The 21,491-nt window shown below is 42.2% G+C and overlaps 1 protein-coding gene across 6 annotated transcripts in view; it reads right to left on the minus strand.

The window, feature by feature from the left end:
- The window catches only part of MKLN1 (muskelin 1), a 380,873-nt gene that overhangs the window by 220,568 nt on the left and 138,814 nt on the right, over positions 1-21,491 (minus strand). For 5 of the 6 annotated variants that reach the window (XM_074379052.1, XM_074379047.1, XM_074379051.1 and 2 more), the window contains one exon: positions 2,857-2,959. In XM_074379052.1, the coding sequence (XP_074235153.1) occupies positions 2,857-2,863 (7 nt within the window). In that variant the 5' untranslated portion in view covers positions 2,864-2,959. Of the gene's footprint in view, positions 1-2,856; positions 2,960-21,491 lie in introns of those variants that run through there. The other variant, XM_039473075.2, reaches the window with a different exon arrangement.

Here is a 21,491-nt window from a genome sequence, read left to right on the forward strand (position 1 = left end):
CCCTATTTCATTGGAAAAAAAGTCTTCAGATAAGTCCTACAAGGGTTTTGTTTCAGCTTACCAGGATCACTCAAAATTCATGTTTTTGTTTTTGTTTTTTTTTTTAACAGTGCTAGTTGTTAAAGGACAGTTGAAGCACAACACAGTATTCAATGCACTATCTCCTAGGCGAGCTCCGCTGTAAATAACATTTTTCTTTTATGATATTATTATGCAACAGACAAGAAACTAATGATCCAAATATGTTGGCTGTCATGCCTAAGGTCATTTACATAACCAGGCTGTTTACAGATCTCAATCTAGAACTCAGGTCCCCAATTCTTGATCACTTTCCAAATGTACTTTTTTGTTTGGTTTGGTTTCTAGAGACAGAGTCTCACCCTGTTGCCAAGGCTTGAGTACAATAGTGGCATAATCATAACTCACTGAAACCTTGAACTCCTAGGCTCAGGTGATCCTACCTCTTCAGCCTCCTGCGTAGCTAGGACTACAGGTGTGGGCCACTTCCTCCAGCCAATTTCTTTATTTTTTGTAGAGTCAGGGTCTTCCTATGTTGCCCAGGCTAGTCTCAAACTCCTGGCCTCAGCCTCCTGCCTCAGCCTTCCAAAGTGGTAAGATTACTGTCATGAGCCACTGTGCATGGTCCTCCTAATGTACTTAGTGGGACATTTTTGAGGCCTACACCTATATTATACACATACAGCACATAATAGGCACTCAATAAATATTTTTTGAGTTGCATCTCCTAGTTCCTCCTAAATTTCTGCTCACTAATATATTATTATGTTTAAATAAATAAAAGGAGTTTGCTTAGGGATCACCTATAAATCAGAAGACTAGAAAGACTTACAGGCATGGGGCTGTTGGTCACTTTTTTTGGGTCCGTATATGCAGAAAATCACCATGGGGATATAACAGTGAACTTGCCTCAAAATAATTCATATCAAACCAATCTCATATGAAGAACTTATATGCATTATCTCAATTAATCCTTATAACAGCCCCACAAATAAACCGAGACTCTTGGAGGTTGAGATTCACCAAACTCATGTGTCCTCTGTATCATACAATTCTCAAGTGCATGCATCACCTCAGGATTCAGAAGTCCAACATCACCCCAGGATTCAGAAGTCCAGGAAATGGAATCTCTGATACATTTCTAAAGCAAATGGTTCTAACTTAGTCTTACGTCTGCTCTCACATGGTTCCGGTATTAACTCGATACGATTTTGTCATTGTTGTTTGACATTATTTCTTTAAGCATAACATTGCCAAATGGAACAAATGAAAAAGCAAAGAATACCAGTGTTCTGTTTGTTGAGTAAGGGGATACCCCTTATAATTTCCTGGAGAAAGTAATTTCCGTTCTGCGCCAATAGGCCCTTTGCCTAAGACACAGGTGAACACTGAGGTTCGCCTCAGGTATGAAGCTAAGGTCTGTCTTCTCCCAGGAGGTGGCAGCAGCAGCAGCTGCAGCCTCCGCCTGCTGCAGAAATCAGACCGAATTCATCCGTTTTCCTATTGGCATCCAAACCTAGAAATTCCTGGTTCCAAAGACCACTTCATCCCTTCCTTGGTTTGCTGAGTTTAGTTGGAGCTGGGGCATTGGGAGTTCAGGAGCTGGCAATAATTCCTCTTTATAAGTGCTTAGTTTTTTTTGTAAACACTTTGGTCTGGGCTGTGACCTTGAAGCATGTATGAAGGAGGTTCAGGAAGTCTCTGGCCAGGGAAAAAGAGCTTCAGAAACAGTAGTTGAAACACATCCACACAAGCATAAATCCAGAGATCCCAGTGCGGATTTTGGTACCACAAAATGATACAGATTGTAGACCTGGCCTGTCAGGTACCAGCCAGCTGACCTTCTTATTGAACCTGTCAGAACCGTAATTTACTCATCCATCCAGCCTGGACTAGGTGATCTTGAAGCACCTGCTAATTCTTAAATTATAAGCTACTGGACTTTTATTTTCTGGACGAACGGCTTGGCCTTCACCCTTTCAGAATTTTAAAAAATTTCAGACACAACAAAACACTACTGGTTCCAAGATAATCCCGGATGAGCACATATCCTGGTTTGGCAAACACTGCCAGCTGCATAGAAGGCGGGCAGGAATCCCAGGAAATGTCTGAACACCACTCAGCTATGGATGAACTGTCAACTGCTGGGGGTTGCTTTGCAAATTACCACATCTAAACGAAGCTGACAAAATGATATTTCAGAAAAGCAATTAACACTGATGCCTAGTGTATTTGGAACCAAAAGGCCTTTTGGGAAGAATGAAATTGGCTCAGAAAAAAGAGTACCCCAGCCCTCCAGGTAGAAACGTTAAGTCAGGATCTCCCACACACTCCCATCACCACCAGTCAGATAGTCAGCCTGGTCTTTGTGAAGGAGATGGATCTAGTTCCTTTCACCTTCCCCCTGCTTCCACTTGGATTGGTTAAGCTTTCGTCTATTTATTCAGTGAACATTTCTTGGGCACCTCCCATGGGTCAGGGGCTGGGTGTACACCTGGTTATTGAGGAGTTTACAATGGAGTAGTCAGATGCTAAATGAATTAATATACATGGAGCATTCAGAAAGGGTTGGAATGTAAAACACAACATAGGTGATAGAAATAGTTATTATCTCTATAAGACCACAGGCCAAACACCATACTTCCTAATGAAAGCTATCCCTACAGTATAGCGCAATCATCTAGAAAGAATCCCATACTCCTGTAAGTATTGGCCCCTGTGGAATTGTCAATTGAACTTTTCCTATTTTACATGAAAGTTGTCATATTAGAATCCCTTCCTAGATTGGGAGTTTTGGCTCCAGAAGGCCGCACTTAATAGAAATATTGTACACGTTACCTGGCATCAAAGGATGGGGCTGGTGGGACAGCTTCTGTGTCCACCTCTTCCCCTTGAAAATGCCAGCACAGGTGATGGGCAGGTTCAGTAAGTTCCAATGTAACTGCAACAGAGAGAACCGAGGAATGACAGAGGTAGGGGAGCCTGGTGAGAGATAGCTTCATTCCTAAAAAGAACCATATTCTGTTTGGAGAGCAGATCAGAGGGCAAGAAAACAGGGCTGTCCTGTGTGACACGGAATGAGCTAAGCTATAGACCATAACAAACAAGCAGAAAAGAAGCAAACCATGTCTCCTGATTCCCTGGACTGATTTCAGAGTAGTCTGAAAAGGACAATTGAAGTTTGCCTTCAAAGAGACACTAGATGCCCTCGTAATGTTGAAATCAAGTCCAATATTTCTCAAACGTAATTCTTTAATAGAGACCCTTCTTATGTTGATTTTTTTTTTCTCCTGTAGAGTTCCAAATAAGCCTCAAGAGGATCTCTTTCTTCCCACAGGTCCACAGGCAAGTCACGGCTATGCCAGTTATTACATGTATAGCACAAAGGTTGAGAATCTCTGGCCTTTGGCTAAGTTTTATCCAACTGAATGTTCGGTCACTGATGTCACAGCCCAAAAAATAATTAGCATTATAATGGGATTCTTTAGTGAATATATTTAGAGGGAAGCCTCTGAGCAGCAGTTCTCTCCCTTGGCTTCACATGGGGAACTTTTAAAAATCGTCAACCCACATCCCAAACTGATTACATATTAGGGGTGGGGCCTAAGCATCAACTTTTCTCTTATATACCATAGGTATCAACATTTTTGTACATTCCTCAAAAGATGTCTATGTACAGCCAAGGTTGAGACTTTCCAATGTTAAGCCTTAGGATAAGGAGAGGCAGGAAGCTGCTAGTAACTGACAGCTGAGCTCACCTCCTCCCTTTGGAATTTCTCCTGAAAAGCCAGCACGAAGAAACCAAATACTGCAATGGCAGCCAGCCTAAACATCCACTTTGTAAGATTTCCATTTCTGCTTTCTCACTGTATCTACCAGGTCTGCAATTAAAATGATTTGAGTGCCTACAGAGTTATGAACAGTGGCTAATCAGTATTTTCAAGAGAGAACAGGTAACAGCCGACGGTGGTATGAATGCCATGCTCTAGAGATTCTACATTAATCTCTCTCTTTTTTTTTTGAGACAGGGTCTCACTGTGTCACCTCAGGCTGGAGTGCAGTGGTGCAATCTTGACTCACCACAACCTCTGCCTCCCAAGTTCAAGCCATTCTCCTGCCTTAGCCTCCTGAATAGCTGGAATTGCAAGTTCGTCCCACCACACCCAGCTAATTTTTTTTTTTTTTTTTAGTAGAGACGGTGTTTCACCATGTTGGCCAGTCTGGTCTTGAACTCCTGGCCTCAAGTGATCCACCCGTCTCAGCCTCCCAAAGTGCTGGGAGTACAGGCATGAGTCACCACCCCTGGCGCCACATTCATCTGAAAAACAAACATAAATGCTTTTCTTTTCCACCCTCCAAACTACTCAGTCTCTTCTCTCACCCCACTCTTGACCCATTTTTCTCTTCTGCTTCCTCTCTCTTCCTGCCTGTCATCTCCTTCACCTGCTCTCCAACCCTTTCACTGTCATTCATTCTTATTGCACTTATTTCTTGTCTTTCTTAGCCTCTGCACCTCACTATTCCTTCTGCATGTGTCTCATTTTCCTTTAGCCACTATTCTCTCCTCCTTACCCACAATCACATACCTCTCTTAGTTTCATCATCTTTCCCACTTGCAGCTCCTTAACTGGCTATAATACGAAGCAAAAGCATTGTCACATAGTTACAATTATTAAACCTTTTCTCGTTTGCCCCAAGAATACTCACTAGCAGCACTTGCGGCTGCAGTGTTTACCCCGAGAAAACTTTGCCACAAAATCTCTCTCTTTTATTATTATTTTCGCATCTCTCTAGTACCTCGACTTTGGAAACAAAAGACATTCTGTTTATAGCATTCTATTTTTAGAGGTGGTATTTCCATTTATAAAATACAGTAATTCTCAATTGCTGAAAATGTCAAATCCTGGAAAACGTGGCATTCCTATGTGTGATGTTAACATCATTAATGAACAGTTGGCCAAAGATTCATTTGATGAATCTGATTTCTCTGAAATAGACGATTCTGATGATTCAGATGATTCTGTTGTTAGTTCTGTTAAGAATTAACTCTAAGAGCAGTTTTTATATTTTATTTTCACATTGAAAATCAGTCAGATTTGCTTCAGTCTCAAATAGCATGTTTATGTAAAATTAAATGAGTACGGGCAGCGAGCTATACTTTTTTTAAATGGGAAAAAGGTTAAATAAGATATTCTATTAGTTTTAAAAGCAGGTAAGTACTGAAAATATTTTATTTGTCTCCCCAAGGAGAAAAAGAAACTGGCTCAGAGTTAGCACTCCTTAAATACTAATTATTTCTCTTATAACTCCCTGTATTGGCCCCAGATTACTTTTTTTCATGTAGTTCATTGACCTTCAATAGAAAAATGGTTCTCTGTTCTTCAATCCTGACAACAGCAGCTGACATCAATGTAAAAACAGAAACAAGCTAAAAACAGTAGTTGAATGTATACACCCTGAATAAATATTCAGTTGCAAAATCATCATCGTTATTATTGTAATTACAGAGAGGAGGCATTGCAATAATTGTTCAAGTGTCTTCTTGAGGAAATAACTAAAACAGGGCCAGCTGTCACAAACTACCCGACAATAATGATTCCCGTGTGTGCTGCTTCAGTATTCATAGTGTCTCTACAATAAGAAATTTGTGTACTCATCTAATGTTGTTTTCAAAATTGTTAATTTTATCAACAATAGAACAGGGTCTCGCTGTTGTTGCCCACGCTGGTCTCAAACTCCTGGCATTAAGTGCTCCTCCTATCTTGGCCTCCCAAAGTGCTAATCTGATGCCCTTAAATAACTTAAAAAATAACAAACCTGGCCAGGCCTGGTGGTTCACGCCTGTAATCCCAGCACTTTGGGAGGCAGAGACAAGTGTATCACCTGAGGTCAGGAGTTTGAGACCAGCCTGACCAACAAAGTGAAACCCCATCTCCACTAAAAATACAAGAATTAGCTGAGCGTAGTGGCACACGGCTGTAATCCCAGCTACTCAGGAGACTGAGGCAGGAGAATTGCTTGAACCCAGGAGGCGGAGGTTGCAGTGAGCCGAGGTCGTGCCACTGCACTCCAGCCTGGGTGAGGGAGTGAGACTCTGTCTCAAAATAATAATTAAATAAATAAAAGTAAATAACAAACCTATGATTGGATTCAGTATTTTGCATGATAGTTGACCCGCATTTCTTAACAGTGTCCGTGAACAACCTTAGAATCATAAACTACCAAACAAAAATTGCACCATCGATTTAAGAACAAACTAGAGTAGGTGGTCCAGCATTCACCTACAACATGAGGGCAACAAATCTAGGTACAAGAGTAGGGTAGAAGTCAGGCAAACAGGCCAGCAGACAACTAAAATACTTAGGAGAAACATCTACAAAGACAGGTGTGTTTTATTGATTTGAAAACTGTAAACAAACAAGATCTGTAAGAAAAGAGGGAAGGCCTTGTTTTTTGTTTGCTTGTGAAATCAGCCAAAAGAATTTGAAATTTTCTCTTCCCAAGATACAGCTGTGAAATGACTAATGGAAACTGAGTGAGCCTGCCTCAGGAACTGAATGTGCCACTTCACTGAGAACAAAGAAGTGTTTCCCTGATAGAGGCTGTCCTCTCAGATTAATACCTTGGGTGCTTTAAAGAGGACCAGCCAGGCACAAATATGATGCATTTGTAAAGAGGAAGAATCAGCCAAGCACCTTGGCAAATTTTTTTCCTATTTCAGTACCTCCGAGTCATGTGTATATCTTAACTTTCATGCTCCTGAAGAAATGCCACAAAGAGGCAAAGAAAGAAAAGGAGAAAGAAAATTTCCTATTAAAGTATTTTTCCCTTGCTGGCCGTTCCAGTAGGAGTCTGGCTGAAGACTGAACCTGAGCTGCTTCAAAGATGAACTTGGTAACTGCTCTTATCCAATCTTCCTAGGTTCTGAAATTCACACTTCTAGTTGCAATGGATCAGTACCCTTTGCATATTCACATCTCCAGCCAAAAACAATTTACCCTGCACACAACCTTATCCTGTTTCAGTAATTAAAATATATTCTACAAAAGTGTCATAAGGAGCACTGACTGACATTTTGAAAGTTGTTTCAAGGCACAATCTGTGCATTTTCTTTCCATTGTGAAAGACATGACCGTAATAAAAATACAAAATACAATCATCCTTCAGTAGATTCAGGGGGAATGGTTCTAGGGCCCCTGCATATACTAAAATCTATAGAACCTGCAGATACAAAAAGTCAGCCCTCATTTGAGCTTTGTATCTGCAAATACTGTTGTTTTTTTTTTTTTTTTTTTTTTTTTTTTTAAGAGATGGGATTGTGGCCAGGGTGGTGGCTCACGCCTGTAATCCCAGCATTTTGGGAGGCTGAGGCTGGTGGATGGCTTGAGTCCATGAGTTCAAGATCAGCCTGGGAAACATAGTGAAACCCCATCTCTACCAAAAATACCAAAAAAAATTAGCCAGGTGTGCTGGTGCCCATTTGTGATCCCAGCTACTCGGGAGGCTGAGGTGGAAGGATTGCTTGAGTGTGGGAGGTCGGGGCTGCAGTGAGCTGAGATCATGTCACTGCCTTCTAGCCTGGGTGACAGAGTGAGACTCCATCTCAAAATAAATACATACATACATAAAAATGAAAATAAATAAAGAGATGGGGTGTTGCTATGTTGCTTACACCAGTCTCAAACTCCTGGCCTCAAGCAATCCTCACACTTCAGCTTCCTGAGTAATTAGGATTACAGGTATGAACCAACTACTGTATTTTTTATCTGAGTTTGGTTTTAAAAAAACCAGATACAAGTGGACCCATGCAATTCAAACCCATGTTCTTCAAGGGGCAACTGTAAATTAAAACTTCAAACTGGTTTAAAATGGAAGGAAAAAATCTCCTTCCCACTCTTATCACAAGGCAAGCACTGTTAATTATTTCTGGTGTACTTTTTTCATATGAGGATATATAAAATAGACTGCATTTTTACACAGAGCAAATAATATATAGCATCCTATACCTTGCTTTGTTCATTTAATAATATAGCAGAAATATTTCCATAATAGCACATGTAGATGTTTTAATCATTGAATGTGCCATACATTTATTTAACTGTTACCTAACTGATGAACATTTATATCATTTCTACTTAGACTATTATTATAAACAATATTTCCATGAACATCCTCATACACGTCATTGGGGACTTGATGACTCTCTCTGTAGGATAAATTCCTTTCAATGAAATTGCTAGATCAAAATATATGTACACTTAAGATTGGGTTCAATGTTGCCAAAACTAAGTTGTATTGAGTTTAAAATTTTTTGTCACTTATAGGTAAAAATGGTATCACATTGTTGTGACCTGCACTTTTCTAAGCACTAATGAAGCTAAGTATTTTTTAAGTGTTTTCTTCCATTCCCCACCCCCACCTTATTTTTTTTTTTCAAAGACAGGGCCTTGCTCTGTCAACCAAGCTGGAGTGCAATAGTGCAGTCATGGCTCACTTTAGCCTCCATCTCCCAGACTCAAGCAGTTTCTTGCCTTAGCCTCCCTTGAAGCTGGAACTAAAGGCAAGTACCACCATGCCCAGTTAATTTATTTTATTTTTAATAGAGATGAGGTCTAGCTATGTTGCCCAGGCTGGTCTTGGACTACTAGGCCCAAGTGATCCTCCTGCCTTGGCTTCCCAAAGTGTCGGGATTATAGGTGTGAACTACCACACCTGGCTTTTTGCCATTCTTATTTGTATGAGATATTTGTTCCTATTCTTTATGCATTTTTTTCTGTTCATTTTCTCCCTCATAAAACTGCAAGATCTTTTAGTAAATAAATAAGCACTTTTTCTGTTGGATTGCAACTTTCTTACTGTGCCATTTGTCTTTGGCTCGATTTATGATGTTTTCCTGTTGTTGTCATTTTTATTTTTACCATATAAAGGTTTTATATTTTTTGGTTTCTGAGTTCTGCCTGTGTTTTAAATGTTAGCTCTTAGCTGGGCATGGTGGCTTATGCCTGTAATCCCAGCATTTTGGGAGCCCAAGGTGGAAGGATTGCTTGAGCCCAGGAGCTTGATACCAGCCTGGGCAACATAGTGACACTCTGCCTTTACAAAATAAAATAAAATAAAAATAAGAGCAAAAATTAAAATTAAGAAAATAAACAAATATTAGCTCTCTTGCAAGATGGGTCTTTTTGCAGTGGCCATTTTAATGCACCAGAACTTGATCTGAACTCCCCCGCCACATGGTAGAGGTTGAGAAATTAGGTTTTCCTGTGGAAAGAGAAAACTTACAAAGTCATTAAGAGAAGGAAAGGCACAGGGACCCCATCCTCCCATCGTCCCTGGGTGACCTGCTAGCCTCACAAGATGGTTTATGTTCCAAGGAAGGGAACGCTGTCCCTCTTTGGGTCTCTTTTTTGTACGTAGCAAGTGTGAGGGCAGCCTTATCATGAAATGAATAATCAGATTATCTTGGCACCAGGAAGCCTGAAATTTATCATCAGCTTTTTTTTACCAGAGATATCTGGGAAACGTACACAAGCTGCCCAGCATCTAGACTTTGGGTCCCGTGGGATGTTACACGGGGGAAGGGAAGGCAGTGGTCCTGTGAGAAGACGAGCTTGTGTACAGTTTCTCAGCCTGGGAGAAGCCCCCTTCCTCAGCCCTAGCTCTCCACGCTTGGTTTGAGCTAGCTCATTTCCCAGGCAACACAAAATGAGCACCCAGGTTGGTTTAAAACACGCCTCCTCCTTCTCTCACATTAGATTAATGAAGATTCAGGCAGTAGCAGTACAATAAACTCTTTCCCCAATTTTTTATTTTGAAAATTTTCAGACCCACAAAGATCAAAGAACAGTATAAGGAATGCGCCTTTACTCTTTACCTAGATTCGCCAATTATCAACGTTTTTTCGCCTTTGCTTTATCTCTTTCTATAAATAGGCATTTTTAACCATTGATGCATTTGAAAGTGTTGAATACTTTATAATTATTCACTTAAAATAATTCATACATCTCCTATGAATAAGGGCATTCTCCTCCATTACTACAGTTCCATTTTCAGGTCTGGGAAAATTAACAATGATTCAATAGTAATATCTTTAAGTTCATATTCAGATTTCTTCATTTCTTTCAAATGTCCTATGATCCAAGATATTAACAGTGTCCATACATTGCATTTGATTCCATTTCTCTGCTCCAGTGCCCCGAGGCAGACTTTTGGCAATGGCTGGAGACATTTTTGATTGTCATGACTGGGGATGCTCCTGGTTTCTACTATCTAGAGACCAGGGATGCCTGCTAAAGAGCCTGAATTCACAGGACAGCCCCCTACAACAAAAAATGACCTAATCCAAAATGTCATTTAGTACCTAAATTGAAAAACCCTCTTCTAGTCTATCAAGAACCATTTCCCTACTTTGTTTATTTGCTTTTCATGACGCTGACTTTTATTATTATTAATTTATTTATTTAAAGACAGGGTCTCACTCTATTGCCCAGGCTAGAGAGCAGTGGCATGATCATAGTTTACTGCAGCCTCAAACTCCTGGGCTCAAGCAATCTTCCTGCTTCAGCTTCTGAAGTAGCTGGGACTACGGATGCATAACCACATCCAGCTTATTTTTTCTTTCTTTTGTAGAGATGGGGTCTTACCATGTTGCCCAGGCTGGTCTTGAATTCCTGCCTCAAGTGATAGTCCCACCTCAGCCTCCCAAAGTGTTGGAATCATAGGTGTGAGCCATGGTGTCTGGTCAGCATTATTTATATATTTATTTATTTTGAGATGGAGTTTTGCTCTTGTTACCTAGGCTGGAGTCCAATGGCGTGATCACGGCTCACCACAATCTCTGCCTCCTGGGTTCAAGCAATTCTCCTGCCTCAGCCTCCCAAGTAGCTGGGACTACCGGCGCGTACCACCATGCCCAGCTAATTTTTTGTATTTTTAGTAGAGACGGGGTTTCACCATGTTGACCAGGATGGTCTCGATCTCTTGACCTCACGATCCACCCGCCTCGGCCTCCCAAAGTGCTGGGATTATAGGCATGAGCTACTGTGCCTGGCCGGCAGTTATTCTTTTGTAGCATCTAGTCCAGTTCTTTTGCAGACTGTCTCTCTCACTATAAATTTTTCTGATTGTTTTCTCATGATCAGTTTAAATTTAAACAAATACCAAAAACACAACACAGATGACTGTAACTGCTAGCTATTACTGCATAACAAACCATCCCAAAATTCAATGGCATAATATTAAGAACCATTTTCTAGGTAGTTCTGCTCTGGACTAGGCTCAGTTGATTTTGGCTGGACTGATTCATGCATCCAAGTCATCTGGTAAGTTATAGAGGCTGGTCAGTCTGGGATGATCTCAGCTGGGATGACTGGGCTCAGTTCCATTAGCCTATCACACTTAGCAAGCTAGCCCTGGCGTGTTCTCATGGAAAACGCAGGTGTGAAGGAGTGTAGAAGCCTCTGTTGAGGCCTAGGTTTAGAGCTGGCACCCTGTCACTTCAACTATATTATGTTGGCAAAAGCAAGTGACAAACTCAGCCCAGAGGTAAGTGGTAGCGAAATAAACCCAACCTCCTATTGCCGTTGGTCTATCAAAGTGTTACTGTGTACCTCTTACTGTGTCATATCGGGGAATAGAAAATGTAAGGTAGTCCCACTATTAGCGCTGTTAAGCTTGAAACTTGGTTAAGTGGTAACTAACAAATCCCTCCTTTGGAGAGCTCTATCTTTGTTACATGTGGGGTGATGCTTTGGTGCACTGTGTCAGTCCTGTTCCTCATTCATTTCCCAGAGCTATGCTAACAAAGTACTCGCAAATTGGGCAGCTCAAAAAACAGAAATGTATTGTCTGGAAGCTGGAAGTAGGAAAGGAATGTGTTGGCAGGGCCATGCTCCCTCTGAAACCTGCAGGGGAAAATCCTTGCCTGTTCCAGCCTCTGACTGTCCTAGGCATTCCTTGGCTTGTAGCTGCAGCGCCTCAATCCAGCCTCCATCTTCACATGGCGATCTCCCTGGTCTTCTTATAAGGACACCAGTCAGATTAGATTAGAAGCCAACTCTACTCCAGTATTACCTCATCTTGACTAATTATTTCTGCCACAATGCTGTTTCTAAATAAGGGTACATTCTGGGGTGCTAGGGATTAGGACTTCAACATATCTTCTACGGGGGACATGATTCCACCCCTAACACCCATTAACCTTTTACTTAGTGGCTTTATTATCTACAGATGATCCTTGGGGATTGCACAACAGCGTTTCTCTTAAGCATCATCACTTTCTCAGCATTTATTATCTGGCATTCTCTGCTCCTTTCTTCCCTTTTAAAAAGCATTTAAATTACTTTGAATGCATGGCTTTTGCTTTGCAAAAAAAAAAAAAAAATTTTATACAACCATACAAACAACTTTTTCATGATCAACTTGCCTCAAATTTGACTAGTAAGAATCTATAAGGTCAACTCTATGTTATTATTATTCTAGAGACACGGCCTGGCTCTGTTGTCCAGGCTGGAGTGCAGCGTCATAGTCATAGCTCACAAGTGCCTCAAACTCCTGTGCTCAAGCCATCCTCCAACCTCAGTCCCCCAGATAGCTAGGACTCAAGGCACATGCCACCATACTCGGCTAATTTTTAAACTTCTTTTGTAGAGGCGGGGTCTCACTTTGTGGCCCAGACTGGTCTCGAACTCCTGGTCTCAAGAGTTCCTCCACTTTGTTCCCCCAAAGTGCCGGGATTACAGGGGTGAGCCACTGCGCCTGCCTTATTTCAAACTTTAAAAAAAAAAATTTAGATGTCTTTTTTTTTTTTCTCAAATGTGACTACTCCCACTAACTCACCGCTGTAGAACCTATTGCTGACATCCAACTGGAGCAGCTGTGATTATTCCCGATGGGAAAAGTCACATCATCATTCCTAAGTACAGCCATAATGAAAACTGCATTCTGCATTTTATATATATGTTAAATAAAATGAAAGCTGTATCATATATATATTATATATAATAAATGAAAGCTGTATTCTGTATTATATATAATATATACTACATAGGTATTCTGCATTCTATATATTATTTTTAATTTCACAACTCTGTACATAAACACAGTTACTGGACATTACAAATTAGAAATTTGAAGCTTAAAATGAGATATGGGATTGGCTGGGTACAGTGGTTCATGCCTGTAATTCCAGCAATTGGGGAGGCCAAGGCGGGTGGATCACCTGAGGTTAGGAGTTCAAGACCAGCCTGGCCAACATGGTGAAACACTGTCTCTACCAAAAATACAAAAAAATTAGCCAGGCATGGTGGTGCATGCCTGTAATCCCAGCTACTTGAGAGGTTGAGGCAGGAGAATCGCTTGAACCTGGGAGGCAGAGGTTGCAGTGAGCCGAGATTGTGCCACTGCAATCCAGCCTGGGTAACAGAGTGAGACTCTGTCTCAAATGAACAAACAAACAAACATAAAATGAGATATGAGGAAAACAATGGGTTTTGGAAACTGATGGTTTGCATCTTGGCTCTATTACCTATTAGGTATGTGGTTTGGGGCCTTGGTTTGTTTATCCATACTATTGTGATGATGATATTTGCCTCACAGATTTAAGCCTAGAAACTTATCTGACCTAGAGTAAGTGTTATTAATTCTCTTCTTTCCACATCCTGATGGTAGGCTATAGCTTTTAGCTCATGTTGGATAAATCAGTGTTACAGAATCTACCAGCAATTAATTCGGAGTTGGTCTATCTCATTAATTCACAGTATGTTCATTAGGAATTAAAGAGAATTTGACGTAAGTTTCAGCTACAGTTTACCTTGCAATGCCTTTGGCGAAAAAAGACAGTTGGCTAATCAGTTTATTAAAATAAACAGTGTTGTGGAAGGGAGATTATCTCTATTCAACTTAAAAGAACAACTTTTGGGAAGATCTTTGACATGCACCATAGGAAGCTCATTTAGATATCAGTCTTCAAAATAGACTCCAGCTTTGTTTACCTGAATACAGTTTGTTAATTCATTCCACAAAGAGCATGAGTGCCCATTATATTCCATGCAATGTTCTAGGCACCTGGGATACATCAGAGAATGAAACAAATAGCCCTGCCCTTATTTACCCTTTAGTTGGGAAAGACGGGTGAAAAAGAAATTTGCAGATTACATAAAGTATTAGAAATAGGTAAGTGATAATGAGAAAAATAAACAAAGCAGGGGTTTACAAAGGATTGCAATTTCATTTTTATTTATATATGTATTGTTTGAGACAGAGTTTTGCTCTTGTTGCCCAGGGTGGAGTGCCATTAGGCAATCTCGGCTCACCGCAACCTCCACCTGCTGGATTCAAGTGATTCTCCTACCTCAGCTTCCCAAGTAACTGGGATCACAGGCACCCACCACCATGCCCAGCTAATTTTGTATTTTTAGTAGAGATGGGGTTTCACCATGTTACGCGGGCTGGTCTTGAACTCTTGACTTCAGGTGATCCACCCACCTTGGCCTCCCAAAGTGCTGGGATTACAGGTGTGAGCCACTGCACCTGGCCAAGGACTGCAATTTTAAATAGCATTGTCATCCTTTAAAAGACAATGTTTGGGCAAAGAATAGAAAGAGGTAAGGAAATTGGTCACGTGTCCCCCTAGAATAGGAAAAAACAAAAGGTCCTTGGACAGAAGAAGTGTGCTTGGCCTGGTGGAGGTGCAGCAATGAGGCCAGTGTGGCTAGAATGTAGTGAATGGGGGGAAATATTTTATTTACCTAACAAACACTTAAATAGCCCTGACTAGTAGCATTATTTGAAGCGCTTGAAAGATATTAACTAACCCTCCCAGCCAGTCTATGAAGTAGATACTGATTTTAGCTTTTCCAGATGAGGAAACTGAGGTGTAAGAAGGTGAAATAATTGCTCCCAAATGACACAGCAATCACGTGATAGAGCTAGGTTTGGAACTCAGGTAGTCTGCCTCTAGTGATGCATGCTGTTAAGCACCAAAGTATGCTCTACTGCTTCCTGGCAGTAAGAGATAAGAAATAAATGGGAACTAGATAACTAGATCCTGTAAGTCATTAAAGTCCATTGGCAAAGATTTGGGGGTTGGCTTTTTTTTTTTTTTTTTTTTTTTTTTTTTTTTTTTTTGTAGAGATGAGGTCTCGCTATGTTGCCCAGGCTGGTCTCAAACTCTTGGCCTCAAGGGATCCTTCCACCTTGGTATTTCAAAGTGCTGGGATTATGAGCATGAGCCACCACACCTGGCTGTCTTTAAAAAAAATAATACTTTTTTTTTTTAAAAGGAAGGCTCTGCCTAACCACCTGCACTTGATGGTGAACAGCCAAACCAGGCAGATCCTTTTGGTGAATTGAATATGAAATACAGAGAGGGAGTCAGCAGTTAGAAATGGGCAGAAACTAAAAGATACACAGAGAGAAAGAAGAAAGCTGAGGTCATGTGGCAGCAAAAAGCATGCAGCAAATAGAAGCTGTGAGATGCGAAAAGAATGCAAGTACGGAGCAGCAAGGGCAGTGGAGTCACAACACTAGCAGATAATTAGAGTGCAAAGCAACAGATACTGACTACTGAAGAGCCGCAAGATAACCCAGTTGTTAGGGCTGCACTGTGTGCTGAATCACCTTCCAGTTCCCACTCATTGCCAGAGCGTGGCAGGGAAGGACATGGGGCTTGAATTAGGCTTAAGCTTAGATTGAGGTAACCTGAGTATATCTCTCTGTTCTGAGAATTAAACTTTTGCTTCTTGGAATCTCTATCACTCAAGATCATGGCAGGAAACTGAAGGCACATTCCACTGGGATTTTGAAAATCATTTGATGAATTTGATATTTGCAAGGATGTAGGGAGGGTTGCAGGAACTTAAGAGGATACCGAGGCACCCAAGGTTGAGTAACAGGAGAAGCCCAAGCCTGAAGAGCAATAGTTTATCACGAGCTAGAACTGGGAAAGGGCTTATCTAATGCCAAACCCATGGTGCTAAAGCAGGGAGGAAAGGAGAAGAAATATCTCAACCTCTTTTTCCTCCTTCCCTCTGATACTTGCTGATGCCTTCCATTGGACAAACCCAACTGTAAGTCAGAGGGCACTGGCTCCCAGGGGATAAAAATCCGTGGGGTAACATCCTTGTCGGGAACAGAGCATGGCAGAGAAGGACATGGGCCTCGTATTAGTCCATGCTCACACTGGTATAATTTAAAGATACTACCTGAGCCCGGGGAATTTAAAAAGAAAAGAGGCTTAATTGACTCACAGTTCCACATGGCTGGGGAGGCCTCAGGAAACTTACAATCATGTTGGAAGGCGAAGCGGAAACAAGAACCTCCTTCATGGGGCAGCAGGAGAGAGAAGAGTGAGGAGCAAAGGGGTAAGAGCCCCCTATAAAACCATCAGATCTCGTGAGAACTCACTCACTGTCACGAGAACAGCATGGGGAAAACCTCCCTTATGATCCAATCACCTCCCACTGGTCTTTCCCTAGACATGGGGGATCCTGGAAATTATAATTCAAGATGAGACATAAAGCCTAACCATATTAGGGCTGTAACGGGCTGAATGATATTCCCTTCCCCTCACCCCCAAAACATGCCCACAGCCTAATCTCTGGAACCTGGGAATATTACATTACATGGCAAAAGATGTGACTAAGTTCAGGAGCTTGAGAGGAGGAGCTTCTCCTAGATCACTGTGGTAGGCCCTAAATGCAATCACATGTATCCTTATAAGAGAGAAGCGGAAACTTGAAGAGACAAAAGGGGGTGGCAATGTGACCTTGGCGGAGTGGCCACAAGCCAAGGAAAGCCTGGGGTCCCCAGACGCTGGAAGAAGCAAGAAACAGATTCTCCCCCAGAGCTTTCAGGAGTGTGGCCCTGCCAACACTTGATTTCAGACTTCTGGGCTCTGGAACTGGAACAAAATAAAATTCTGTTGTTTTAAACTACCCAGTTTGTAGTAATTTGTTACAGCAGTCACAGGAAACCAGTACAGCCAGATGGAGCATAACCAGCACAAAAATCTATTCATTTCAGATGGGACAGGATGATATCCCTCATCACTTTAGCTGGACATTCTTTTGCCTGCCTTTTATATTCCCTTGGATAATTTTGTTTTTGTTTGAGACGTGGTTTCATTTCACTCTGTTACCTAGATTAGAGTGCAATGGCATGGTTGTGGCTCACTGCAGCCTCAATCTCCAGGGCTCACTCGATTCTCCCATCTCAGCCTCCCAAGTAGCTGGGTCTACAGGTGTGCACCACACTTCCAGCTAATTTTTTTTTTTTGAAGTATCTATGGGGCCTTGTTATGTTTTCCAGGCTGCTCTCAAACTCCTGGCCTCAAGCCATCCACCCACCTTGGCCTCCCAAAGTGCTGGGATTACTGGTGTGAGGACCGTGCCTGGCCCTTTGGGACTTCTTTTGGGAATCACGCATATGCTTCAAACTATATTCTCCCGAGTTATAGTTACCTTCGTTATACAAATATCGTTTTATCCGAATAAGATTATGACATTCTTATTTGAAACAAGAACCTCGTCTTGCACATCTTTGTAGCCCATAAAAATCTTAGCACAGTACTTTGAACAGAGTGGACATTCTGTAATTGGTCAATGAGAAAGCAAGCTTCCATTTGTCCATCTGTAAATGGAAAATAACAATTTCTACTGACTTGCCTTTCAGAGATAATGATGGCAGGGTTTCCGGGAAACAGTTTTTGTACCTGTAGCAGAATGATGTATCTGAGACAGTTTTTGTACCTGTAACAGAATGATATATCTGAGACACCCATTCGTGCTGAGGCAATTCCTTAGGGGAGGGAGGAAAGCAAACCAACCAACCTGCATTTACTTTTAGCGTGTCCTCCATTCCACGTGGAGCTGAAACTGCTTGCAGAGCACCCCACAAAGGAAAAGGCAGGGCATAATTAAGAAAATATAAGAGCTGAGGACTGATATCTTCTTAGGAACTTTGATTCAGTCAATAATCATGTGTCGAAGAACTACGATGTTCAAATATAGTCCATCGGCCGGGCACAGTGCCTCACACCTGTAATCCCAGCACTTTGGGAGGCCGAGGCAGACAGATCACTGGAGATCAGGAGTTGGAGTCCAGCTTGGCCCACATGGCAAAACCCTGTCTCTACTAAAAATACAAAGATTAGCTGGGTGTGGTAGCACATGCCTGTAATCCCAGCTACTTGGGAGGCAGAGGCACCAGATTCACTTGAGGCCAGGAGGTGGAGGTTGCAGTGAGCCGAGATGGCGCCATTACACGCCAGCCTGGGCGACAGAGTGAAACTGTGTCTTAAAAAAAAAAAGTTCATAGATGCTGAGGAAACACACACTCAGAGAATAAGGCATGATCCCAAGTCAGTAATTGTCACGCAATATGATGAATGGTTTTTATAAGAGCAAAATGCTATGGGACCAGAAATAAGGGAATGACTAACTATTGATGGGAGTTTCACCAAAAAAACTCACATTCAAGCTGGTCTCTTAAGACTGCATCAGGCAGAGGTGAAGTCAAGGGCATTGCAGGACCAAGAGAAATAGCTTTGCCTGAGCTGTTGCCAAGCAAACCACACCCTCAGCTCAGCCCTATTCTATCTACACAGCCCTATTTTAATTCATTATCCTCATTGCTACTTTTTAAGAGAAGAAAAGAACGCTGACTTCTTCCCTAATTTTGCATCCAGGTATTTTATATGTCAAAGAAAGGGGATTGTCAGGAGGGAAAACAGAAGTTGACTTCTGGCAAGTCCAATAACGACAGCTCCTAACATCCGTCTAATAACAAGTTAATGCTTACCTTTGCTGAGCCTCTTCCTCATTTCTGAAAACTGAGTTAGGCTAACCTGTGAATGTGGCACCAGGGGGAAAGCAGACAAGGTATGAGCGCATCCCCCGTCCCACGGCTCCACACCAGGAGGTTCATCTTTAGCAAACACTCCTTGAATGGGAATTATGGCTGAGGCCCTTTTTCCTCCTCTAGGCTGACCTTCATATCACTCCTTGGGGAACAGCTCTGTCTAGGGCACCGCCCAGCTTCCCTCCCAGGCCAGCCCTGCTAGGCCTCTGAGACTAGAGCTGTGCTGCTTTTGAGCGGAAGAAAGAAGAAAAAAGACTCTTAGGACAGCAGCCAGGAGAGAAGGAAAGACTGGCCAAGCCCACCAAGGAGCAAAGGGTTCCCCATCCACATCCTGCGGCTTCCAGTGGAAAAGTCGGGAGGCTGGGAGACTGGAATCTCAGTCTCAGAGTACGCATCACTCGTCCCTGTTTTCTCAAGAAGCCTCTACCTTCCAGGCCCTGCCAGGAAGCCGGCAGCACTTTCCTGAGGCTGTAATAACAAGGACAGAGCGTTCTCGCCCGCTAGAGCCTGCTGGCTGGTCACTCTTTCCACTGCCTTTTGTTTTCATGCATCATCCCCCTCACTTGCGTCTCAGATTCCTCAGGGCTTTGAAAAAGCCACAAATGCTCCACACAGTGACACCACCCAGCGGGCTGGCAGACATCGCTGACAGGCACCTTGCCCTAAGCGAACGACCGCACGTATGCAAGTCCTGACAGCTGATACCTAGCCACACACCTGGTTAAAGGGAAGATAGCATTCAAAAGGGCCCCGCCCCCCCCCCCCCACCCCCACCCCCACCCCCGCCCCATTAGCCTAGCTGGCAAAGGCCAGCCTTTAGATCAGCTACAGCCCAGTACACTGATAAATCAGAGACTGCCGTTTTACTCAAAGTGTATCTGTGTGGTGGGCAGCGGTACTTCCCCACCCTTTCCTCAAACATCTAAATCCAGCCAAAAAAGATGCTCCCAACAAAGCGCCAGTGTGGCCTCGGGGTGACAATTCACATATCAGCATATTAGATCATAAACCCATGCATACTTGGAGCAGACTTAACTTTGTGTTTTAGAACCACCTGTAGCCTACTTCAAACCACATCCAGAGTGAACCTATCAGAATCTATGAAAATAGGGCTTAGATATGTGTATTTTTTTTAAAAAAACTTGACAGCATTGGTTAGAATGTGGGACAAGACAAATTCTCATGTATCATTGATGAGATACATAACAATTGGTTCAACTACTGTGGACAGTAAGCTGGAAGGCAATTGTGGGAAGTAAAAACGTTCCTGTTTTAAGTTTCCTTTCTTGTTAAATCGTAACTGTGCTAATAACTCTTTGTTAAGCCCTATCCAATGTAGCTGTTAGGCATGCCATGCTTACAGGCACATAGTACATTCGATGTCCTTGTACTTTCACCAAGATATCTGTGCTGGGCTTGCTCACAGGCATAGCCCAGCTCTCCATTGCTTTCACCTGCTTAGAAAAGTTTTAAGCTGTTAGCCAATTGGGTTTTAGTTTAAATTGTGAGGTCTGATTCCAGCCAACGTAGATCAGACCAACGCGTAAGGAATAAATATATCTGCTTTCCTTTGTTCATTGTCCTCCTGTGGCAAGATGGCTAGCGAGAATACCCTTTCTGCAGTCCAGGAAGCAAAAATTGCATTGCTGAAAGATCCTTCTTCTCAGTGCTAATTTTTCTTTGTGGCACCAAGTATCTGTTTCCAACGGCAGTCTAGGCAAGTCAAGTTGAAAGTGCACATACCCTAGTCCTTAGCAATTTTTGTTCTAGACATATTCCCTAGAACTCTCACACATGTATTCCAGGAGACACACACCAGGGCATGATTTACATCATGATTTGGAATAGCAAAAAACTGGCCATAACAAATATCCACCCACAAGAGAATAGATAGATTTTAGAACATTTATACAATGGAGCACTACTACACTGCATTAGTATATAACATAGGATTATTACGTTATATAGAATGGACTAGCTCTGCAAGTATCACAGATAAAACCATACTGTGATATTCTCAAAACCATAACATTGAGAAAAAAAAAGCTACAGAAAAAAAAGTCCCCTATTTATATACATGTTTAAACGTGTAAAACTTGCCTATTGTGTAGTAAAACTATGAAATCACGTAGGAAGAATGTTCACAGTCTTCACCAGATTGGTTATCTCTGGAGAGAGCTGAAATGAAAGGGCCTTCTTGGCCAGGTGCAATGGCTCACGCCTGTGATCCCAGCATTTTTGGAAGGCCAAGGCGGGTGGAGAGCTTGAGCCCAGGAGTTTGAGACCACCCTGAGCAACATGATGAAGCTCCTATTGTACAAAAAATACAAAAATTAGCCAGCTGTGGTGGTGCATGCCTGTAGTCCCAGCTACTTGGGAGACTGAGGTGGGAGGATCACCCGAGCCTAGGAGGTTAAGGCTGCAGTGAGCTGTGATTGCACCAGTGTACTCCAGCCTGTTTGGGGCAACAGAGTGAGACGCTGTCTCAAAAAAAAGAAAAGAAAGAGAGAAGGAAAGAGAGAAAGAGAGAGGAAGGAGAGAAGGAAGGAAGGAAGGAAGGAAGGAAGGAAGGAAAGGAGAGAGAGAGAGGGAGAGGGGAAAAGGGAGGGAGGGAG

This window comes from Saimiri boliviensis, chromosome 10, assembly GCF_048565385.1.
Source record: "Saimiri boliviensis isolate mSaiBol1 chromosome 10, mSaiBol1.pri, whole genome shotgun sequence".
Classification (NCBI taxonomy): Eukaryota; Metazoa; Chordata; class Mammalia; order Primates; family Cebidae; genus Saimiri; species Saimiri boliviensis.